The 24,815-nt window shown below is 40.6% G+C and overlaps 3 protein-coding genes across 5 annotated transcripts; 1 reads left to right on the forward strand and 2 right to left on the reverse strand.

Annotated features, from left to right (window-relative positions):
* Nucleotides 1-157: 157 nt before the first annotated feature.
* LOC120556551 (UDP-glucuronosyltransferase 2B4-like) lies at nt 158-3,159 on the reverse strand. The gene is made up of 2 exons (XM_039796197.1): nt 3,026-3,159; nt 158-2,920 (listed from the first exon to the last, which is right to left on the reverse strand). The coding sequence occupies exon 2, from the start codon at nt 2,911-2,913 to the stop codon at nt 1,321-1,323; it is 1,593 nt and encodes a 530-aa protein (XP_039652131.1). The 5' UTR covers nt 2,914-2,920; nt 3,026-3,159; the 3' UTR covers nt 158-1,320.
* A 1,428-nt stretch (nt 3,160-4,587) lies between these two features.
* Nucleotides 4,588-17,331, reverse strand: chrna5 (cholinergic receptor, nicotinic, alpha 5). Of its 2 annotated transcripts, none has more exons than XM_039795769.1 (8): nt 17,224-17,331; nt 14,898-15,041; nt 11,996-12,147; nt 11,871-11,915; nt 10,882-10,991; nt 7,069-7,246; nt 6,100-6,795; nt 4,588-5,607 (listed from the first exon to the last, which is right to left on the reverse strand). In XM_039795769.1, exons 2-8 carry the CDS (start codon nt 14,989-14,991, stop codon nt 5,449-5,451), a joined length of 1,434 nt encoding a protein of 477 aa, XP_039651703.1. In that variant the 5' UTR covers nt 14,992-15,041; nt 17,224-17,331; the 3' UTR covers nt 4,588-5,448. The 2 variants fall into 2 exon arrangements, with proteins under 2 accessions (XP_039651703.1, XP_039651702.1); XM_039795768.1 differs by lacking the exon at nt 17,224-17,331 and adding an exon at nt 15,418-15,598.
* Nucleotides 17,278-23,432, forward strand: LOC120556284 (UDP-glucuronosyltransferase 2A1-like). 2 transcript variants are annotated; one of them, XM_039795767.1, is made up of 3 exons: nt 17,278-17,397; nt 17,907-19,196; nt 22,962-23,432. In XM_039795767.1, the coding sequence occupies exons 2-3, from the start codon at nt 17,907-17,909 to the stop codon at nt 23,253-23,255; spliced, it is 1,584 nt and encodes a 527-aa protein (XP_039651701.1). In that variant the 5' UTR covers nt 17,278-17,397; the 3' UTR covers nt 23,256-23,432. The 2 variants fall into 2 exon arrangements, with proteins under 2 accessions (XP_039651701.1, XP_039651700.1); XM_039795766.1 differs by lacking the exon at nt 22,962-23,432 and having other exon boundaries at nt 17,907-19,513.
* Nucleotides 23,433-24,815: the final 1,383 nt, after the last annotated feature.

A 24,815-nucleotide genomic window follows, 5' to 3' on the forward strand; every position in this document is an offset into this window, starting at 1 on the left:
TAGCAAGTGGCTCAGTCAACCTCTAATCAGCATTTCTAAGTGCTTGCTCTGCCCGCCTAACCTGAATCTGGATTGTGTCACAATGGTTTTCACCCTGCACCTCCTTGGAAGAGGCCTGGCCTACTCTCATTGTTACACAGCTTTGAAAAAAAAACTCTTACACAACCAATCTTTATTCTACATGGTAAGAATTAGTATTACAAATTCCTGTTAGTCAGTGAAGGCTCGCATATGCATCCAAACCATCATTGCTGTTCCTGTGAATGGGACCATTAGCCAGTGAACATGGGTATACCTGTTTTATGTTGTATTTTCATTTTATGCAAATGCAATGAATACCATTTCAGTTAATACAAAAAAAATCTGTTACAACATAATTATGTATAATATTTTTTTTGTAGAACGAGCAGGACAGAGTTCAGTGATTGTCATTTCTTATTTGTTTTTCTTTTAATGCGTTTCTCAAGACATGCAAATCTGACAAACACAAGAGGGAGAAAAGTAATCACTGCAACAGTAGCCAGAAAAGATAGAGCTACATCTACACAGTGGTAGCAATACCAGCGCATTCTGTAGGACTCTGTTCTCAGGTGAGCTACACCTTGGTGTCTCATGACAAACTCTACACAAAGCAGCAACACCTGAAGCTGATTGCAATTACCTCCTTAAGTACATCTACATCTACATCAGTTATGTCAAAAGAAAGATCCCCCGCCTGGTAGTTGGAGGTGTAGAAATGAAAATGGCTCACAACACAGAACAAACAGGAAGTGATGGATGAGTCAGAAAACATATTTTAGCTTCTCCGGAATGAATCAGACCTGAACAATCAGAGCCGGTCAAATCTCTTTCAGTGATTAGTTTTTCATATAGCTCCATTTAGCTACAGTAAGTATGGACACCTTAGATAAGATACAGGGTTTAACCCCAACTGTGGTCTTTCTTTGTTCCCAACTGAGCCCCTGCTACCTCATAATACCTAAACACATTAGGGATTAGTGGCACTCCTGCTTTGGCGCTTCGACAAAGGCCAACTGTAGATTCAAAGGGTTCCCAGTGGGACTAATAAAATAGTTTCATTAATTCCTAGTATTTTACTTCAGTGTTGGTTATGAAAATAGTCACATCATCCATGTAGTTCATACAAAAACTTACTTAAATATAATCAAACAAAATAAAATAACATGCAAATAGTAACTACCATGTATATGTTGCTTAAATGGCCAGTCAAACAAATCTCATAATAATCTGTTATATTAATCCCCAAATCAATTTTCATATTGATAAATTGGTTTTTAAAAATGTATATCCCTTGAGTGATTAGTCACGTTTCACTTTATGTTTACACACTGTAGTGTACAAACACCAGATGAAAATGAAAATAGTAGATAGTACAAGTAGCACAGCTCCAGCCAGGAACAAAACTACATCTACAGAGTGGTAGGAATACCAGGGCATTCTGTAGGACTCTGCTTTCAGGTGAGCTGCACCTTTGTGTCTCATGACAAACTCTATCCAGAAGAGGGCGTTCTCCAGCGGCGTTATTGGCTGATCTCTGTGCAGCCTGGAGAGTCTCTGCATGTTCATCCTGTAGGAGGGCTCATTCAGGACTTCCTGTATGGCCTCCAGGAAGTTGTTGTCTTTATCCACTGTATTAATGGTAAGAAGTGTAGCCGCCCCTCTCTCTTTTAGGCGCAGCAGGTTGTCAAATTGGTCAAAAAACACAGGTAGACCCACAACTGGGACTCCGTGATACATTGCTTCTTGAACTCCGTTTGTTCCTCCATGAGCTACAAATAGTTTCATCTTGGGATGTCCTAAAAGATCATTCTGTGGAATCCAGTCGACTATCAAAGTGTTGTTGCCCAGAGTGGCTGGTCTGTCACCTTTATGCCTCCAGATGACTTTCTGGGGCAATTTAGCAAAAGCTGCCGCGATCACGTTTGTTACATCAGCAGGAAGTTCACTCACAAAAGTCCCCAGAGACATGAGGATGACCCCATGCTCACCAGAACTCTGTACAAACTCCTCCAGGTGTTCAGGAAGAGGTTTTGCTGGTTTGCACTGGAATCCGCCAATATAGACAACATTAGGCATGGTGGGTCGAGGGAACTCAAAAACAAAGTCCACTCTCATGAGCCACAGATCTGCTCCCTGTAATAAGTCACTATATTTGACTTCTGGGCCAAAGAACTGATCACAAACAGCTTGATATTGAGGGTGAATTAAAAGTCCATCCTGAGCTTGCCAAATGACAGAGAAAAGGAGATTTTTGACTCTTTGTATAAAAGTCATTTTGTCTGACAGTCCTGAACCTGTCAATGGGATATAAGATAAAGGAGAAGGTGCAATGGCCATATGTCCCTCTCCGCTAGTTATCCACCGCACATTATAGACCAGAGGTAGCTTAAGAGCATGAGCCAACATTATACCTGTACCCCATGCTGGGTCAGTAAGAACCAGGTCATACTTACTCTCCTTTAAACTATTCATTAAATATTTATCTTTAAACATGTTAGTAGCCAATTTGCACATTATTCGATGCATGTTAAACATGGCAGTAAACATCTCAGCCTGCAAACTTGCAAAGCTCCAAACTGAGCTCTCCCCCCTTTCTATATCAATGATCTTTTTTATGATTGAGTTAATGAAGTCATGATTAAACGCTTCAGTGACAGGAACTGTGATGGTCCTGTAGTGCGGAGAGTTATCCTGGATGTACCAGCTTTTATTGGTTCGTACCACATCAACAGAGTGTCCTCGAGAGTGGAGGGCTTTGATCATAATGTCCATGTTCACCCAGTGGCTTCCCTCTAAAGGAACAATCAAAATCTTCCCTCCATGACAAATTCTCCATGACAAGAACACAATAGATAATACAAGCAGAAAAGCTGTGTTTCCTTGGGAGGGCATCTTTAACCTGAAAGGACGAAAAAACAGCATTTTTAATCCCTCAGAGTAATAAAAATTGGTTTAAATGGCATAAAAATACATGTATTACATGCAGGATTAAACTGCAACATACCTGTTTTACATGAAGTAGCTCCGAGCATGCATGTGCTTCAATGTTGGTGTGAAAGACCAAAGTTATCACATAACTATAAGTTCCAGAAAAGCTTATATAAGGGGATTATAGATAAGCATTTCTTTGGGCTTTTCTTCAGGGATTGACAACAATGTGGCCTCTTTGTTGAAGCTGTGGGCAGAAATGTGTTAGAGCTACTTATTTGTACCTCCTTGTGTAAATACTGTTTTTTTTTTATTCTAAGTAGCACATCGCCTTTATTTTTATAGTCAATGACATGCTCTTCTTAGAGGAGGATTTTGAAATGTATGCACATACAAAATCACCAATAAGATGAAAAACCTTTGTTACTTTAATAGTTTAATATTGTATATTGTTAGATACCAAAGTACAAAGTACAAAGTTGGTGTAACATTTTCTCCCCTCAGGATCCCAGACCAATCTGACTTGTGGGTAGATTTATTTACTATTGCCAAGGAAAAAAATCCAATCAACCCACGTGTGGTGCCATAATGCGCAACTCTGCCTCAGATGCATTCCATATTTTGATATTTGTTTCAGCTGTAGACGTTTTTCACCATTTTTAATTCCATGCAAAACCATTTTACCTATTATAAAAAAGGAGACAGGTGGAGACAAGATTAAAATAATATGAATGGGCTGATATGAAGAAATTGAAACATAAAGGTAGATAGTAGGTGATGTTAAACTGTTAAACTGACCAACTCAGTAGAAGCCCTCACTTGCTGAACTCTTCTCTTCTTTTCCCCCTTGATTCGTCTCATCCATCTTTGTTTGGTTTAAATTAAAAATTAAAAAAATGCCTTACATTCTCTATCTGTGCTTGTTTGTTGTTATTTTATTTTTATTTACAGTCTCTATATGTAGCGGAGCAGTAACTGGACCTGGAATGTTACAGATTTTATCATTACAATAACCAACATGTTCGTGCTGGCGGTGCCTTTGTTGATCTTTTTCAGCTGTAATGTGAAGACATGGCCATGCAGAGGCAGTGCAGGCTCAACCAAAGGATGAGCTGCTCAGTTGCCCAAACAAGTCTTCCTGGTTATTGGAGATGTTGATAGGGGTGTAGTGAACCTAAGGCCCTTTACTACATTTCTTTACAGAATTACATAATCTGAGGTATCTGCATGCAACGCCAATACAATAACAAGAAAGATTTGGAGTTGTTATTAGACCTATTTTCACTTTTGATGGAGCTAACTTTTGTGCTAAGCTACATAAGGCTTAAAACATCGTGGATCCACAGTGCCTCTGCACTAATCTGTTACTAAGGATTACAGTCCCATAAAGAATGTGGGATTTGTCCTCAGGCTGAAAGGAAGGGCTGCCAGAGACACTCAAGTCTGGGCAAGAAAGGCCACCCCTTCTTTCATGCACAGTCAAGCAGAATGAATAGAGAAACTATTATCTAACTCTGTTAACTATGTGTAACCCTGAAGAGCAGTATCTGACCTGCGTGGCACTCACTGAATTGTGATCTATAGATTGTGTTTGTGTGTACTGTGGTCTTCTGAATGTACAGTACACAGGAGGAGAAATAACTTTAAAATGCACGTCTTTTATTTTAAGGAAGGAATATGTTGTTCTATTCTCACTTCCTTGTTCTTGCTCTTGATCACATTTGTGAAACTGGAATTACAGAAAAGCAAAGTTAAACCATCACTTTTATTTGAACTATGCCCCACAGATAAAGTGGTCATTTTTCCAAATGTTATACAGTATATAGCGGATATGCACACAGAGTAGTATGTAAAATGTCTTCTGCTAACTATTGTGTGTGTCTAACTAGTGTGTGTATCTGCCAATCTGGGTGGCAAGCTGCCATATAATTAAAGAGATAAATAACGTTATATTGAAATGAATTAAACTGAATCGATATTCATCACTGTGTCCTGCAACCTGCAAAAACAAAGGAGGCATCACTGGGACATTTTTTCGAAATGATCCTGTTAAGACACGTTGTCTTGCTATTTTGTATCTACGAATCTCTATAAGACCTAAAGATACATCTCAACGCTATGATGCCAGCAAGTTTAGTAGGTGAAATGTATTGAAATTTATTGATGTGTGAGATGTGGACAATGGTAGATTTTTCTTCTTCGTAATACATCAATTGAGTCTTTTCATTTATCTTTACTTTACTCAGAAATACAGAATTCAAAATATCTCTAAAACAAACAAAAAAAACACGTGTCTGTGAGATACACTCAGCAATCAAGTCCCCAAATCTGCAGCTGGATCTCTGGCACAGCTGTGGCTTACAGAATGACTGGATAAGCAGAGCAGGACCGTATCTGAGTGGTAATCACACTATCTCAGTCTTTCAAATCTCACAATGGGACCCATAATGAGCTGTTAATGTGCTTTGCCTCCATTTGTTGTAAGTTGAACTGTGGCTCTTAGAGGGTACTTCCAGCATGGTTAGGGACAATGATGTTGGCCCATTTGTAAATGACTGGGATGAAGAGGAGCGCAGTGCCCAGGGTCGACACCAGAAGGAAGGCCCAAAGAAACACTCGATCTAAGACCTGGGCTACAAATTTCCAATCTTGAACCACCTGGTACAAAAAAAGAAGCACATGTCAGTCACTCGATAGTTATGCACAGAGACATGACATAGATTTTGATAATCTATGCGTGAGTAAGTAACATACAGTTTCCCATCTTGTGAGGTTTATTACAGCCTTTGACATCAGTAAAAGTATGGGGCCAAAAATCAGAATCAGAATACTTTATTGATCCCCTCACGGATTATTTAGTTGGAGTTGCTCACAGTCAAATTCAAGGTAAAATAAGTAAGTAAGAGTAAGAAAAGTCAATAAGTGTATAAAGTAACAAAAGTAACGTAGCTACAGTAAGAAATAAATAAAAACGTTAGGTAGAAGTAAGTGAGATTAAGTTACAAGTAAGAGTTGGTTAAAACGATTGTTTCAAATGGATTGTACAAATTCTATTTTAGTGCAGTGTCAACATAAATACAGTATGAACGTACAGTACAGTGTGAATATAAGTAGCAGCAGCGGATATCAGTGGAAATCCAACATACTCACCTCTCTGACCTCATTTTCTTTAACCACATGCATGTTTATGTAGCGAATAGAATCCAATGCTGCTTGTAGGTTATGCCTGGTGTAGAGCAGAGGTGTCAGTTCAGGTGCTGAGTCCTCCGTCACACCATGTCCTACTGCTCCTCCTGCTCTGGCTACTCCAGCTGGGTCGTAGCGGTCCACGTGGCTGCGCATGCACAGCAGCTTAGGCAGTCGATGCAGGAAGATCCTCCTCACCCAGGGTGCCATGCCGTGATGGGTAGAAGAGGAGCGATGGTGGATGTTGATGGCGAAGACGGTGATGATGATGGAGAGCGTGACGAAGATCATAGTGAAGACCAGGTACTCCCCGATGAGAGGGATGGCCTTCGAAGACGAAGGAATGATCTCCTCAATGACCAGGAGGAAAACTGTGAGCGACACCAGAACTGAGGTGCAGAGGGAGATCTTCTCGCCGCCGTTGGAGGGCAGATAGAAGACAAGGATGGTGAGGAAGGACAGGCCAATGCAGGGGATGATGAGGAAGAGGGTGTAGAAAAGAGGCAACCGGCGAATGATGAAGAAGTAGGTGATGGTGGGATAGGAAGAGCTCCCGTCTGTTCTTAGACCACGGCTGCCTGTGGCCTTCACTATCTCCCATTCACCGTTGTCAAAATAGTCCTGCTTGTCCACATGGAAGTCCTCCAGAATTATGTCCACCTGTTAAATACGGAGTGAAATCTCATGTCAATCATTGGTCATGACCAGGGCCATACGGAATCTGTGGATGCAGAATTTCACAGAATATCCCGCAGATTTTAAACAAATTTAAAGAATTAAAACTCATGTTAACACATCTCCACCCCAAACAAAAAAACAGTCTACTTAATCCTCGGATTTTCATTCTGTATCACCGCTGAAAACTGTAAAGAAATCTGCAAATTCTGTTAGGGTCTTGGACTATCAATAACGTACTGTAGAGTAGAGACTCACCTGAGAGCCATCATATGTCCAGGAGCCAAACTTCATTGAGCAGTTCTGGAGATCAAAAGGGAAGAAGGTGACATCAATGGTGCAAGCTGACTTGTAATTGGCTGGTGGTGTCCATGATATGGTTCCATCATACTTAACAACTGCCTTGGTGACAGTACCCTCAAAACGCCCATCTGAACTGTTGAAAAAAACAAAACAAAAAACATGTATTCATCTGAAAGATTAACTGATAGCTAGATTAGTTGATTTTATAGTCATTGTTAGAACTTCTAATTCATGCATAGCTGCAAGTTTCTTTCAATGTGTACATATTATTCCACACTTTTGGTATTTTTTAGATTGGACTCTTTCTGTAGCCTGGGTAAACCGGAACTTGCCAGAACGTCCGGCAAATTTGAGATTTGCTCTGCAGGTCAGTGTCAGTACCCGATCCGTTCCACCTGCACAATCCGTTCTGTGCATGTGCAAGATGACACGTACAGTGCCCTCCACAATTATTGGCACCCCTGTTTAAGATGGGCTCATGGACTTCTAAAAATTCTCCTTTTTGTTTAAACAACATAGAACTCAAATGCAAAAAAAGAGAAAAATCCAACCTTTTATTTAAGTACATTACTTTGGTGGTAAAAAAAAAAATCACACATTTAGGAAAAATAAAACTTGAAATCATGTGTCCCACAATTATTGGCACCCCTGATGTTAATACTTTGTACAACCCCCTTTTGCCAACAAGACAGCACTTAATCTCCTTCTATAACATTTCACAAGATTGGAGACCACAGAGAGAGGGATCTTTGACCATTCTTCTTTGCACAATCTTTCTAGATCATCCAGAGTCCTGGGTCCTCTCTCATGCACTCTCCTCTTTAGCTCACCCCACAGGTTTTCGTTTGGGTTGAGGTCTGGGGACTGAGATGGCCATGGGAGGACCTTGAGTTGGTGACTGCTGAACCATTTTTGTGTAGATTTTGCCACATGTTTAGGATCATTATCCTGCTGAAAGACCCAGTGACAACCCATCTTCAGCTTTCTGGCAGAGGCCATCAGGTTTTTATTTAAAATGTCTTGGTAGTTCAAAGCATTCATAATGACATGCACCCTAACAAGGTTCCCAGGGCCTTTGGAAGAGAAAGAGCCCCAAAGCATCACAGATCCTCCACCATACTTCACGGTGGTGAAGGTGCTTTTCGGCATACTCATCTTTTGTTTTACGCCAGACCCACTTAGAGTGTTTGTTGCCAAAAAGCTCAATCTTAGTCTCATCTGACCAAAGCACACAATCCCAGTTGAGGTCCCAGTGCCTCTTAGCAAACTCCAGACGTTTACGTTTGTGAGTGTTAGTGAGAAAAGGCTTTTCCTTGCATGCCTCCCAAACAGCTTGTTGGCATGTAGAGAGCGTCTGATGGTTTTTTTTGAGACTTCGTGACCCCAAGATGCCACTCTTTGATGCAATTCTGTGACAGTGAGCTTAGGACTTTTTTTTACTTCTCTTACCATCCTCCTCACTGTGCGTTGTGGCAAGATAAACTTGGGACCTCTTCCAGCCTTGTTTGTCACTGTTCCAGTTGTTTTAAACTTCTTAATGATTCCTCTGACTGTAGATACGGTCAAGTTAAGGCGAGTGGCTATTTTCTTGTAGCCATTGCCTGACTTACGAAGGTCGACACACATCTGCCTTACTTGAATTGTGTGTTCTCTTGTCTTTGCCATGTTGACAAATGGGTAAGAGAAATAGGACTCTGTGTCACGTCATATGTATACCCCAGGGAAACAGGAAGTCATGAATTACTATTTAAAAGTTCCTAGATACCCTGACCAACTTTAGCAACTACAGAAAAATATATAAAAAAAAAAAATCTATTACATTTTTCAGCGGAATTGTTAGTGGTGCCAATAATTGTGGGACACATGATTTCAAGTTTTCTTTTTCTAAATGCGATTTTTTTTTTTATGTACTTAAATAAAAGGTTGGATTTTTCTCTTTTTTTGCATTTGAGTTCTATGTTGTTTAAAAAAAAGGAGAATTTTTAGAAGTCCATGACCCCATCTTAAACAGGGGTGCCAATAATTGTGGAGGGCACTGTATGCCATGACGTAGGCGCAGATGATAATGCTGCGTTCATGCCACCTCGAAATAACAGGCACCGCCCCACTGGTTACGTTGTTTCTGCAGCTAGATTCAGTCTAAAATAACGTTAAGTCAAACTTAATGGGAAAAGCAGGCTACAGCTAAATTAAGACATTACAGTAATAACAATAAAGACAAGTATTGAGTGATTGTATTTTAAATGAGCACAAGTAAAGTAGAACTGACGTAACAGCTGTTATATATGTTAACGTTTATTTTCAAGTTTTATTTTGAGGGTTTTTTAAAGTTTACATGCTGTCTCAGCTAGCGGTTAGCCGAATTAGCTGTTAGCTAAACTAACGTTAGCTTAACTGTGGAGGCTAACGGCAGACTGCTGCAATCAGCTAGCGGTTAGCCAAATTAACCGTTAGCTAAACTAACGTTAGCTTCCCGGTGGAGGCTAACGGCAGACCGCTATAATCACCTAGCGGTCCGCCGAATTAACCGTTAGCTAAACTAATGTTAGCTTCCCGGGGGAGGCTAACGGCAGACCGCTATAATCACCTAGCGGTCCGCCGAATTAACCGTTAGCTACCGCTATAATCACCTAGCGGTCCGCCGAATTAGCTATTAGCTAACTAACGTTAGCTGGAGGCTAGCGTGTGAACATCTTGCGCATGCGCAGAACGGATCGTGCAGGTGGAAGCGGTGCCGTTATTCCAAGGTGGTGGTGGAATGAACGCAGCATTATCATCTGCGCCTACGTCATGGCATAAGTGTAATCTTGCACATGCACAGAACGGATTGTGCAGGTGGAACGGATCGGGTACTGACAGTCAGTCTGGCGAAGAGCCCATTCAAACCCATTTCCAATGTCCTTAAAATTGAGGCACCAATCACAACCGCTGAGGCGGGCTTTACACCAATCACAACCGTTGAGATGGGCTTTACGCGACGAGGATAGCGCAGCGACGGCGAGCAGCTTTTTGTTTACATTCAACATGACGGTTACCGAAGCCGTGCTTCACCATGACCAGGGACCGGCAGGTCAGTCTGACATATGCCGATTTTATACCGGTCAATGCTACAATTAACTGACAACATAAGTTATACGAGTTACAGTTCTCAAGGACGCACGCACACACGGACAGAGACACAGTCTCTTTTTTCTTTCTCTCAACTTCTCCGCCGTGTGTGGCGTGTACCCGATCGCGGTGTGAAGCGCGTGTCCGCGCTATTCTCCCACATGTAGGGAACCTGGTGAATGAACCTGCAACATGTCAGCTGTTTGGAAATTCTTCAGCGTGTGTGCAGAAGATAACAAGTTAGCAATATGCAACACCTGCAAGGAGACAGTAGGGCGTGGAGGGACACCAAAAACCAGAATCACATTTTTTTTGTTGGATGTGAAAAGCGAAAAACCCGGATCGTTGGTCTGATTGGTTGAAGGACTATCCAATGAGCCTAGAGGCATTTGAGTGGCGTCCGTTGGTGACGCCCCTCTGGAAATGAACTGTCAATGAACCTTTCCCAGACCCACTCTCAGTTACAGCTGAGAAGGGTCTGGTGTTAACCAGGCTACTCTTTCTGTGTAGGTCCTTTAAAATCCTTCAAAGATTTTTTATGATACAGTGCTGTCAGCATATCAGTATGGTCATGACTGTTATATGTATACATTTTGAAAAATATAAAATGCAGGACATGCATGTCATTTCCATTTCCATATACAGTATAATGACACATACTTATCATACAGTACCACGTCAGGGAGCCAGATCCTGTTAGATGGGACTCGGATAGTTGTGATGCCCAGATATTCATCAGGGTTCCATCTGAGTTTCCTGTCAAGCCACTCCTACATAAAATAAATTAATAAACTCAACACAAACTCTACACTTTAAAGGAATGGAAGGGCTTTAAAGGATGGGTTTGACATTTTGGAAAATACTCTCATTTGCTGTCTTGCCAAGGGCGAGATGAGAATGTTGATAACACGCATCTGTCTGTATTCTAAGAAGCTACAGCCAGCCTGGCTCTTTGGTAACAAAATCTGCCCTCCAGCTCATCTAAAGCTAACAAATCAACATGTTGTTAGCACAATTTACTGTTATTAGATTATTAACTACAAAATGTATTTGATTTGGCTTAGATATGTTATACATGGTTAGTACCTTGTAAGAGAATAATCTGGAGGGTTAACCAGGGTATGAAGCTCAGTATTTTTCTTCTAAATTGAAAAGGTGACCGCCAAAGGAAGGAGATAAAATACAATTACTAAATATGACAAACTTTGAAAATTACAAGTATGATAGATAGACATCACTACCGGGGCCATTACCCTTCCATCACCCTTTTTGCATAATGCAATCCATCACTGTGAAAGGGAGCAAGTGACCCGGATGGCAGAGTCTGGTCTGTGGGGATAACTCAAAAGATGCATGACAGACAGGACGCCAGAGACCATGAATAAGGCTGACAGGAGGAGGAGTGGGGAGGATGCAGCTTTTGGAGGCAGGTGCGTGGGCACAGGGCCGAAAGGACTCATATAGATGAGGACTGTCAGTGAAATGCCACCAGACCAGATTAAAAAGGGATGACTAAAGGCCATGTAATGCCAGAGGTTGTTTTAGAATATTTCCTTGAACATAAAGTCACCACTAACAGCCATACCCTAACAACCTTACCTGATGATGGTGAAATGTAATGTTTAGGTTGGATGTGTAGCTCTACTTGCCTGTTTCATCCACACATTGGTTGTCATTCGCTGGTTTTTCTCATCCTAGAACGGTGAAACAAAAAAAGTTACAATTTCAATTTAAAAAGTAGGTACATCAATAATGAGTGCTGTTCTATGCTCACCACATCAACTAACTGGGAGATGGCCAGTCCAAACTTCACACAGATCGTCTGGTTAAGGTATTCCACTGGACGGACCCATTTCTGGTAGTTTACAAAGAGGGATTTGAACAGCTTGTCCTCTGCTTTTGCAAAGGAGGAGAGTTTTGGAATCCCTAAAAGGTGGGGGAAATTTTAAAGGTTAAATCGAAAAATTACAATTATATTATATTATATATATATATATATATTATAATTCAGCAAATAAAACAGAACCTTTGATTTATTCAGTAGTCCCATGCTTGATAATGAGTCTATTACCAGGTCTGTTTCTAGCATTGCTCTCAAACAGCACCACATTTACCTCTCTGACCTTACTACAGTGTGTATGCCACGTAGAGTTTCTGAATATGATCTCCATGGTAAAGCTTTGGTTTCAAGAGGTAGAATAAACTAAATCTTTGACCTAAACACACACAAAATATACAAGATCCAGGAAGGATCCTAATAACACGTTATGTATGAAAGCCAAAATGACTCGATTAACCCCTCTCTGAACGCAGGTGTCCTTGATTCAGTTAAGTGTCTGTGATAGAGCCATTACCAGAAAGAAGGATAATATTCAGGAGTTCATAAGTGGAGTGTAGTCAGTGTAAGGTTGGTATGTTTTTTTTTTATATCGTTTAGCGGCTTGCCTTTCAACTAGAGCCAACCTATTTCAACAGAATTATGTTTTCTCTTAGTGCTGTGCTCTGTCCAGATAAATACAGTATGAGTCTCAAAGGAGCTCCAGTCTGGTGTTTATATTGTCACTTGTTATTATTCCAGATTAGAGCTGCAAGCTATTATTCCATAAAAAAAAAGCACTTTGGTAACAATGCATTGCACACAAGGCTGTTGAGGAATGGTATACCAACTAAGCAATTTTTTTTATATGATTGGAGAAAGAGATTTGGCCCACTTCCTATTCCTACTGCATGTCCTTCACTACAGTAAGAAACTGGAAAGCCTACCTACAGTATTCACCAGTTTTGCACTGGGACTCATATGCATCAGTGAGTGTAAATAATGCACGCACTCTCAAGTCAGGGTGTATGCTTTTTATTAAATCAATAACTGCTTACCAATGGATCTTGGGAGAATAGGTGTACATGTAATGAAGGATACAGTAAATTGATGAAGTGAAGTGTGTTGTATGTCAAAAAGGACAAGAGCTACAGGTCAAAAAAGATGTCAGCTTTGGACTGATGCTGGTGATATAGCTAATTATTGTATATTGACCCAAAAATGTGTCTAATTATTTGTTGTACTTTGACATAAAACTATTTGCCAAGACATGTAGTTGGCATTATGTGCAGGTACAAGATGAGTGAAACTGAACTGTTTTGTATAGCAGTGACACTGTTTTTTATCACAGTCAAACGGGTGCATTGTTTTGCTGAAGCCGAGCTCCTCTACAGTGTGGAGAAATATTGATTATATTTTGAATTACACATCATTTCTTTCATTCCGCTCTTTAAATCATTCACCAACGGGGTTATTAACTCAATTTATGGATGGAGAATGTGGCTGGAAATCTACCCCTAAGACTGACCACAAATGTATATTGTCACTCTCTCAGTGTGTGCAGATCAATAAAGACAAGGCTGCAACACCCTCAATCAATGACTGTGTGATAAGCAAATTCATCATCTCTTCAGTCTCTCCCCCACCATCACCAGCATTTAGTTTGACCGAAACACAAGCTGCAGATAGACAACATTACATCCAGCTGGTGGATTCAACATTACTCTGTTTTAATGTATGAGAGATGGAATACATCAAAGATAATGTATGTGCTTTAAGGTAAAGGAAATGCTCATTTGCACCTCATTCTGAGTAAAAATGAATACTTCCAAGGACACCTGAGTCAATGCTGTCTGCTCGGTATCGTGGGTAGCATGACAAACAAATAAATCCACATGAATTACACATGGAATATACAGTGTATGTGTGGTGTGCTACCATGCAGATGGTTAAGGATTACAGTGAGATCAAACTATGATGACACCAGCCAAATATGCAAAACATCAATAACAGAAAAAGAGAAACCAATAGAATGCATAGCAGAAGGCAAAGAAACCCATATGCTTCATACACATACGCACATATGCATAAACATAATGTATTAGGAGACAAATCTTTGATTATTGGGTTTCTGTTTTTGAGTTTAGAAATGTGCTGTTTGGGGCGACAGTAGCTCAGTCTGTGGGGACTTGGCTTGGAAACTGGAGGGCTGCTGGCTCAAGTCCCAGTACAGACCCAGTATGGAGAGTGGACTGGTAGCTGGAGAGGTGCCAGTTCCCCTCCTGGGCACTTTTGGAGTTTGGTGCTCTTGGTGCCCTTGAGCAAGGCACCAAACTCCAAACTGCTCAGAGTGCCTGTCCATGGACATCTCTCCATTACTGCATGTGTATACTGTGGGTTTGTGCATGTGTGTGTATTTCAGGCCTGTGTGTTTGTAATGTGTAAAATAACAACAGAGTAAAGAAATTGAAATTCCCATTGAGGGACTAATAAAGGTATGCTTTCCTTAGCTGGATAGTTTACATACTTTATATATATATATATATATATATGACCTCAATCATTACAGCTTCCATGCAGCTGACATCATTAATTGCCAAAAAAAAAGAAATCAAACTACCTGAACAACTGGAAAATTTGATATGAAAAGGTAAGTGGTCACACTGACACCAATACTTTTTGTTTGATTTGGCAAGCTCTCTTCACTGACCATCTGCCAATTTCTACATCTTCTTTCTCTCATTCTATATATCCACTAGAGTCTAACTTATCTTTGACTATGTCACTATCTGTCACACTGAGGCTATTACGTTCCACCACAGTAATTTGATGAGGCATTCCCAGTCGTTTGGAAACTTACGCAGTGAGTGGCACATGTGGCAGCAGCACAGCAGCGGCAGCAACAGCAGCAGCAGTCCGAGAGAGGTGGCTGCCCCTCCTGCTCTCAGCATCATATCAAAGGTGGCACTGGATCCACACAGCTGGTCCCTCAGGCATTACAGAGCTGAAAAAAAAAAAAAATCAAAAACAGTTGTATGAACAACTGTAGCTTTTGTGTACAATGGGCAAACATCTGAGCTATTACGAGTATGGCTTTAATCATGCCTTGGGTTGAGGGTTCAAACTGCAAGGCAGCTACTTCTGCTCCCCTTTGCTAAAGCTCCATGCAATCCCAGTTACTTAGTTCAGTGAAACGGCTGTCTAAAGATAAAGATCCTGATGCCGTCCATACTAAATAACAAACTGCATTCTTCACACATTTAATATTCAGCATCCTGCAAAAGCCAAGCATGCACTCTACCCTCACCTTGCTAACCTGACCCTCTCCAAGGTAATTATTACATTTCTCGCAGTGAGCATGCCAATGCTGTATACGATACCTGCTCTGAGTGTCTTCCATTAACACACAATCCAGAGTGGTAGCGGTGGTGGAGGCGGTGGGAGTCTTTACGACAGCGACAGTGCTGCTCTAGAGCTCCTCCATTCCATGCAGGTTCTTTCTCTCGCCTCATACAGATGCTGCTTCACTCCCTGCTGCCTCCAATTGGGCACGGGCACAGGCAACGCATCATCCTCCTCCTCCTCCTCCTCCTCCTCCTCCTCCTACAGCAAGTCCGCCCCATCCCCAACCCCCCATCTCCTAGCATTCTCATGGTCACTAATCACAGACGGGGATAGTCGCCCCCTCCATGCAGCCACCTCACTGCCTCTCCACAGCAGCATCGGGGAATGGCAAGTGCAGCTCTGTCACCCAGATTCTGCTTGTGATCTGATGCTACACTTTGTATACCTCTCTCAGTTCTTCTGTTTTTTTTGTATCTGTGAGCTTCCATGGCGACAGCATATTATGGGATCCAGAGATGATGTATGGGATAAAAAAAAAATCTGTATTTTGGTTTTTGTTGTATTGTATTTTGAGGTTACTTCAATTCAAATATGTCTAATGTCAGTATGACTATGGTAAAGAAACACAGCTTACTATGGAGTTTTGCTTCACTGCACTCCACTTTATATTTGTTGCTTGTAAAACATTTTGCAAGCATTTGATTTTTTTTTGTCTTTATTTCATATATATATATATGTGTGTGTGTGTGTGTGTGTGTGTGTGGAGCTATGATAGTCCGACACACACACACACACACACAGTCATGTGACACAAACTATTTTCAATCTTAAAAAAGGGTATCTCTGTATAATTTTTGTTTGTTAAATATTAATTAAACTAATGGCTATGGATGGCCAGCAAGGCTACAGTTGAATTCTCTATGAAGTATGATTACATAGTCATAAAAGCCTTGAAGGATTCTTCAGACTACTGCTATTAAGAAATGAAAAGTCATTAGGGCCAACATGAAAATTTACTCCTGAAGTAACTTTTCGATTTGGTGAGTAAACAAGTTTTGGAGGCTGTGTGAAACCAATCTTGTTGCATCAATATGACAAGCTCCTTTTTCAATATTGCATGCATGAAACAAAGTTCAATTTTACCTACTGCATGTTTTATAAAATGGGTGTGAGCGAATACACTCCAAAAGCTTAACCAAACTATACATCCAAATCAAATCCTAAAGACCTATAGAGAAAATATCCTTTAAACATATTTAATATGAATAATACTCGGCTAATGACATATAATATGTCCATGTACAGATAATGTTGCAGCTTTGCTATAAGATTTTGATATTGTGTTGGTTAGTAATGTTAATTGTGTCAATGCTAAACAGCCTACATACACTACGACAGACAAGAAGAGTTAACATCCTGATACTGTAATGCTGCCAACTCTGGGTCACTGACAATTTAGGTTGAGCTCTCATATTATAAGCAGTTCAGACTGCTTTTGGAACAAAGCCAGAGCAGATTGATATTACCACTATTTAAATTACATTTCATGTGTAGCCTGTTTTGTACTACTTTATTCATTGCCAAGTAACAAAATGATGGTAAGTTGACAAGATTGCCATCATGTAACCTTGTGTTTGGCTGGTCAACTGAGGTTAGACAAATGGCCATAAAGATGATGATGATGAATGACTGAATGAAACCCCGTAGCCAAATAGTCAGCACTTATTAAAGCACAGCCTTTGGATTCATTGAGTCGAAGCAGATACATTAATGATTCATTGTGTGAAAAGTATTTCAACACACTCCAATGTAGCCTATAGCCTAAAACTTTCAATCATTACCTTCCTTATCGCGTTTCACTCATCTCTTCCTCGTAACCGCCCCTTCCTTCCTGGCATTGGTCTGGACTCGCTTTGGTAGGCAGCTGACGGTGGGCAAAGCAGTTTACTATAGTTTATATAAAAAAAGGCCTTTAACTTTTCCTGTGTGGAGGAACAATACATGTCCAGACCACGGTAAGTACAGACGCTTCGTGTAAAGAACGTTTGACCGCAAATATGCGAGTGTGCACACCGTATATGTTAACGGAATGCTAAATGTAATGACAGAAAGGTGGTGGTGAAATCCTGCTGCAGTTTGTAATTTTACTATAGTATTTTGCAAAAAAGTATGTATGTGTGTGTGTCTGTGTGCGCGCGTTGAAAGAGCAATCACACACTGCACTACAGACGTTATATGCGCAGTCAATTTAAAGGACTTAGCCTACGTCAAAACAACCGACATTCACAAGCACACATTTGAACCCATTCCCCTGATTAAAAAGAGGTGGTATCAGTAGAGAATGATGGAGGTATGCTATACTGTATCAAATTGATCATGAAAGTAAGAAATAATAGTTTATTTTCCTGCAGCATGGATACCATCACTTGCTGTTAAAAAAAAATAGAAAATAAAAAGTTAGATTGAAATAAACAGTACAATTTTCCCCCATTGGTCATTTGATTGTCCATTGTTTTCATTTCAGATGAGGGTGATAATTTGCTGCGGTGCTTTGCTGCTGCTCGTCCTCATTCCCAGAGCCTGTCAAGGGGGCAACATCTTGGTCTTTCCCAGTGAAGGCAGCCACTGGATAAACATGGATATTCTACTTCAAGCTTTGCACTCGAAAGGACACAATGTAACTATTGTGCGTTCTAGCAAAAGCTGGTACATCAAGGAGAAATCCTCTCATTACAATACCTATACAGTCCAAGTGGAGAGGAGCTTGGATCAGAAGTTCATTACAGAAATCATATCTAAGGCCATAGCATTTGAAAGGGGGGCTCTTCCATTGACCAGTTTTCTTTACATGACTTTCGGAATGTTCGGCACATTTGTTGATGCTCACGCAGCTGTGGCTGAATATGCATCAGCAATGCTAGATGACCAAGAATTGATGAGAAACATGAAGGACAGCAGGTTTGACCTGGTACTCGCCGACCCCTGCTGGGGCGGTGGAGTCATTTTGGCCAAATATTTGAACCTTCCTTTGGTTTATAATGTTAGGTGGGTAATAGCTGGAGAGGGTCATCTTGACATTGCTCCTTCACCTTTATCATATATTCCTATAACGGGATCTGGAAGCACTGATAAGATTACCTTTTTTCAGAGAGTTAAAAACATCGGTTTGCATCTATTAACCCTGATACAAAATCAGCTGGTGACAAAGCTTGTATACCAGAAAATGTGTGACAAATATCTTGGGCCCAATAATGACTTTCACCAGTTAGTGCTTGATGCAGACATTTGGCTCATGAGAATGGACTTTGTTTTTGAGTTCCCTCGACCCACCATGCCTAATGTTGTCTATATGGGAGGGTTCCAGTGCAAACCAGCAAAACCTCTTCCTGAACACCTGGAGGAGTTTGTACAGAGTTCTGGTGAGCATGGGGTCATCCTCATGTCTCTGGGGACTTTTGTGAGTGAACTTCCTGCTGATGTAACAAACGTGATCGCGGCAGCTTTTGCTAAATTGCCCCAGAAAGTGATCTGGAGGCATAAAGGTGACAGACCAGCCACTCTGGGCAACAACACTTTGATAGTCGACTGGATTCCACAGAATGATCTTTTAGGACATCCCAAGATGAAACTATTTGTAGCTCATGGAGGAACAAACGGAGTTCAAGAAGCAATGTATCACGGAGTCCCAGTTGTGGGTCTACCCTTGTTTTTCGACCAATTTGACAACCTTCTGCGCCTAAAAGAGAGAGGGGCGGCTACACTTCTTACCATTAATACAGTGGATAAAGACAACAACTTCCTGGAGGCCATACAGGAAGTCCTGAATGAGCCCTCCTACAGGATGAACATGCAGAGACTCTCCAGGCTGCACAGAGATCAGCCAATAACGCCGCTGGAGAACGCCATCTTCTGGATAGAGTTTGTCATGAGACACAAAGGTGCAGCTCACCTGAAAGCAGAGTCCTACAGAATGCCCTGGTATTCCTACCACTCTGTAGATGTAGTTTTGTTCCTGGCTGGAGCTGTGCTACTTGTACTATCTACTATTTTCATTTTCATCTGGTGTTTGTACACTACAGTGTGTAAACATAAAGTGAAACGTGACTAATCACTCAAGGGATATACATTTTTGTACATTTTTAAAAAACAATTTATCAATATGAAAATTGATTTTGGGGATTAATATAACAGATTATTATGAGATTTGTTTGACTGGCAATTTAAGCAACATATACATGGTAGTTACTAAGCAACAGCATTATTTTGCATGTTATTTTATTTTGTTTGATTATATTTAAGTAAGTTTGTGTATGAACTACATGGATGATGTGACTATTTTCATAACCAACACTGAAGTAAAATACTAGGAATTAATGAAACTATTTTATTAGTCCCACTGGGAACCCTTTGAATCTACAGTTGGCCTTTGTCGAAGCGCCAAAGCAGGAGTGCTACTAATCCCTAATGTGTTTAGGTATTATGAGGTAGCAGGGGCTCAATTGGGAACAAAGAAAGACCACAGTTGGGGTTAAACCCTGTATCTTATCTAAGGTGTCCATACTTACTGTAGCTAAATGGAGCTATATGAAAAACTAATCACTGAAAGAGATTTGACCGGTTTGTTCAGGTCTGATTCATTCCGGAGAAGCTAAAATATGTTTTCTGACTCATCCATCACATCCTGTTTGTTCTGTGTTGTGAGCCATTTTCATTTCTACACCTCCAACTACCAGGCGGGGGATCTTTCTTTTGACATAACTGGGGGGGGGGGGGGGGGGGGGGGAGGGGGAGGGGGAAAAAAAAGGGGGGGGGGGGGAGGGGGGGGGGGGGGGGGGGGGGGGGGGGGGGGGGGGGAGGGGGGGGGGGGGGGGGGGGGGGGGGGGGGGGTGGGGGGGGGGGGGGGGGGGGGGGGGGGGGGGGGGGGGGGGGGAGCCCAAAATTTTTTTTTTTTTAAAAAGGGTTTTGCCTTTGAAAGATAAACTTCATAATTTTACTAAATCGGGTCTGTACATTTGAGAATTATGTTCATCAGAAGATCTTTGTAATAAATTAAAATCTGTCATTTTATATACTGCTACTGAGGGAGTTTGATATATAATGCATGCAGTATATTAATGTGATTTAGATTCCTCATTGTACATTAAACTAGTGTCATTCAACCACACTCACTGCTTACTGAGGTGTCCGTATAAATGTTTTTGCGCAAATGTCACACTTAATGTGTCATAGCAAATGTTTTAAACAGCTTAATCAGTAAACGTAGCATCCAAATTCCACTGTATGCGGTGCAATTATAAAATCCACTGTTATTTAAGGAGCACAAATTTTGAAGCATAAATAAACAGAAATATTTCTTTTCATTTTTTTGTCTTTGTATTGTAACATATCAGTAATTCTAGTACACAAGGTCCTGCTGCATTTTAAAAGAACATAGTGCACTGACTGTGTGAGAGCTCAAAATATGAATTACACCACATATGTATATTCATTCAACAGTAACTCCTTCCTGTTCACAACACTGCAGCTCTCTTATTTCACCATGACGACTAAGCTTCCCCAGTAAAAGGGACACAGATCTTTTGTAGCTGTCTTGTGGGTGGGACAAAATAAACCAGGAAGTGTTTTATAGCCAAACTGGTTTGACGTAAAGCTCCTTAGTGGTCAGCTTCGTTTTGTTTGGGGCTTAACAAGCTGGCGAGAGAGTTTGTTGACATCAGTGCCGGGAAAGATTTCACTGTAAGCTTGACATTTAAAGATTTTTTTTCAGTTTATGAGGAAACAGTAAGTGATCCTTGTGGAGAGGGTTGTAAGCAGCTGTTCGGTACTAAAAGGGAAATATTTGTTTCTAGCTTTTGCCAGCTAATGTTACTGAATCAAGTCCTTTGTTGGAAGACACTTGATCAATAGGAAAATAGGTGCATGGGATTTGTTACACAGGGATTTTTAAAAACAATTTTTAGAAGCTATTGAATATTTCTTTAATGCAGAATGAAGACAGTTCCGGCTTGTGAAAACACTTCTGCACAAGGAGATTGGGGTCAGAACAATATGCATGCAGAGCTCTTGGCACCAAACAGCCCTCTAATTTCCTGAGAGAGGCTCCATGTGCTACATCCACGTGAGGGCTGTCAGAAGGAATTTTTCCACACAAATAAAGAGAATTGAAAGGAACATCATTGTAGCTCTCTGTCATCCGCCTTTGTGCACACATTTCCTGGAATACTTAACTAACAGCTTCTGCTTTTTTGTTTGTTCTACTTGTATTTCAGACTGCACCGTTTGAGAAGATTTGAAGATGTTTTTGTCACTGGCTTCCATCATCTCTCTTTTGGCTGTGATTATTTCAGCTGCACACGGTGGGAAAGTTCTAGTATTTCCACATGACGGCAGCCACTGGGTGAACATGAGGGTACTTGTTGAGGAGCTGCACTCAAGGGGACACGCTGTGACTGTCATTCGTGTTGCAGACAGCTGGTACATCAGTGAAACGTCTCCACATTACAATACTATCACAGTGGATATTGCTGGTGGTGCAAATGAGGATTTCTTTCGTCTCTTTGTTTCTAAAAGTATTCAAATTAAACGAAGCAAGGGGTCTGTGTGGGCCCGTTTTGCTTTAGACATGGAGTTAAAAGACAAGTTCTTTGAATTACACAAGAAAGTCTGCGAAGTGGTCATGTACTTATTTGAAAACAAAGAGTTAATGAAGTCCTTCCAAGACGCCAAGTATGATGCGGTTTTGACGGACCCTGCTAACGGAGGAGGAGTGATGCTGGCTCACTATCTTGGATTGCCGTTAGTGTTTAATACTCGATGGACTGTTCACGGTGAAGCCCATTTTGCTATTGCACCCTCTCCGCTTTCCTACGTCCCATTTCCACCTTCAGAATTAACCGATCAAATGACTTTCTTTGAGAGGGTCAAAAACCTTGTTTTTTACACCATGAGGATGCATCTATACAAGCAGATAGTTGGGCCACATTATTCTGCATTGTCCAGCCGCTACTTTGGTCCAGATGTAGACTACTTCTCCCTGTTTCAAGCAGCAGACATTTGGCTCATGAGAGTGGACTTTGTGTTTGAATTCCCACGGCCCATCATGCCGAATATTATCTATATGGGAGGATTCCAGTGTAAACCTGCAAAACCTCTTCCTGAACACCTGGAGGAGTTTGTGCAGAGTTCAGGAGAGCATGGGGTCATCATCATGTCTCTGGGGACTTTGATTGGAGAGCTTCCCCATGACCTAGCTGATGAGATCGCTGCAGCTTTTGCTAAATTACCCCAGAAAGTCATCTGGAGATATAAAGGTGACAGACCAGCCACTCTGGGCAATAACACTTTACTAGTAGACTGGATGCCACAAAATGACCTCCTAGGACATCCAAATATGAAACTATTTGTAAGTCATGGAGGAACAAATGGAATATATGAGGCTATATATCATGGGGTTCCAATTGTAGGCATTCCCTTTGTATTCGATCAAGCCGACAACCTCTCTAGACTGAGAGCAAAGGGTGTTGCAAAGGTTTTGGATGTTTCTGAATTGGATAAGGAAATATTTCAGAATGTCATACAGGAAGTCCTGAATGAGCCCTCCTACAGGATGAACATGCAGAGACTCTCCAGGCTGCACAGAGATCAGCCAATGAAGCCGCTGGACCGCGCCATCTTCTGGATAGAGTTTGTCATGAGACACAAAGGTGCAGCTCACCTGAGAACAGAGTCCTACAGAATGCCCTGGTATTCCTACCACTCTGTAGACGTCATACTATTTTTACTTACAATTGCATTTCTTATATTGTTATTTTTTGCTGTGTTGGTATGGTCATGCTTTAGATTGTGTTTGAAAAGAAAAGTGAAATCTGACTAACCAGGAAAGATGATTTTCATATTGGTTAATTATATATTGTTACATGATAGTCAATCTGCCTGTGATCAGTTGAATAGTGACTTGTATTTTCTTTTGAACTGTACTTTGAGTTGACTGCAAGTGACTTGAAATTTTCTAGAACAATATGTAAAGAAATAAAATGTAAACTTAAAAAGACTGAAATCTGTTTGATTACTTTGTCTAAGGTGGAGTCATTTTAGTTGATCTTTATGCAAGCATCGGTTTACCATTAACTTTTGGTTACAACCAAATGAAAGTCTTACAACTCCCATCAAATGTAAACTACCATAAGACTAGTAGATCAACTGATGACATGACCCTGGTTGTAAATTTAAACTCTCTAATACTCCTCTATATACTGTATAGTACATTGTGCTAAAATCACAATGTTAAAGGATGGATTCTGAAAAGTTAAAAAATACTCACAATGTCAATAAAAAATTAATAAAATAAGGTGGGCTGTAAGACTTTGACCTGCTGAAAGGTTTGTTGAAATCGATGAATTTTAAAAATCTAAATGAGGATTTGTTGACACCTTTACCAGCAGGTGATGTTTTTTCATCCATCTAGAGTATCCCCCTAGCCTCTTAAAGAAAAAAGCAGCTATTTTAAAATATGACATTTTTCACAAGACAAAAGCACACTCATCTTAGTATTGTAGGCCACTAAAAAAACTTATCAAGGAATGTTACTGTAGCTTTATACTGTATATATGGGACTGGACTTTAAACTGAAATGATTGCACAATCTGAACCTTTTATGTGACTTAATAGCTATAACACAGGATAATAATCCTGTGGTTTTGAAAGTATTTATTTTTTTGTTTGTTTTCTAATCATTTAGTTTACTACTATTAGGTTAAGAGTTAAACACATGAACAACTTTTATACCCCTTTTCTTATCACCTGTGGTTAAGAACATTTAAAGTGATGGTTCGAGATATTTTATTTGATTCGCCTATGGGTCTAACATTAGAGTTAGCGTAGCAGTAGTATAGCTATACGTTAAGGAGTGGCGTTCTTAATATTTCCACTAGTATATTTAAGTTATGCACTCATAAAACGATGGATTGTAAAGTTTGTAAGTACAAGTAAAGGTTATATAACCTTGCCTGCTGGCTTCTGCTCTCGTGTTGCTGCGTAAGATGAGGCTTAGGGACATCTACAAATTACAACCGACCGAAAGAGATGCAACAAAAATATTTTTTAATTTAACTTATTTTTTAAAGTAAGTGCTGTAGTATAACTAGCAGGAGACAAGTAATAATTGAGGTAAGTTTGGAGACATTACCTTATTTAATCATTAAATTAATAAATATTTTTGTTGCATCTCTTTTCGGTGTTGTAATTTGTAGATGTCCCTAAGCACTCTTACTGCCCGGTAGTAACAGCAGCAGCAGCAGCAGCAGCAGAGAGCAGAAGCCAGCAGGCAAGTGTTATTTACATAAACTTCTGGTGTACTTACAAATTTTACAATCCATCGTTTTATGAGTGCATAACCTATTTGTACTACTGTAGACGTTTGGTATCATTTCGGGCA

The sequence above is a fragment of the Perca fluviatilis genome, chromosome 3 (assembly GCF_010015445.1).
Source record: "Perca fluviatilis chromosome 3, GENO_Pfluv_1.0, whole genome shotgun sequence".
Lineage (NCBI taxonomy): Eukaryota > Metazoa > Chordata > Actinopteri > Perciformes > Percidae > Perca > Perca fluviatilis.

Excerpts from the sequence above, each read along its gene's own strand:
- LOC120556551 (XM_039796197.1), bottom strand. The coding sequence starts at position 2,913 with ATGCCCTCCCAAGGAAACACAGCTTTTCTGCTTGTATTATCTATTGTG.
- chrna5 (XM_039795769.1), bottom strand. The coding sequence starts at position 14,991 with ATGATGCTGAGAGCAGGAGGGGCAGCCACCTCTCTCGGACTGCTGCTG. Across the intron at positions 11,916-11,995 it reads TCTCCCAGTTAGTTGATGTG|GATGAGAAAAACCAGCGAAT; the intron begins GTGAGCATAGAA and ends TCACCGTTCTAG. Across the intron at positions 5,608-6,099 it reads AAGAAAATGAGGTCAGAGAG|GTGGTTCAAGATTGGAAATT; the intron begins GTGAGTATGTTG and ends TTTTTGTACCAG.
- LOC120556284 (XM_039795767.1), top strand. The coding sequence starts at position 17,907 with ATGAGGGTGATAATTTGCTGCGGTGCTTTGCTGCTGCTCGTCCTCATT. Across the intron at positions 19,197-22,961 it reads ACTTCCTGGAGGCCATACAG|GAAGTCCTGAATGAGCCCTC; the intron begins GAAGTCCTGAAT and ends AATGTCATACAG.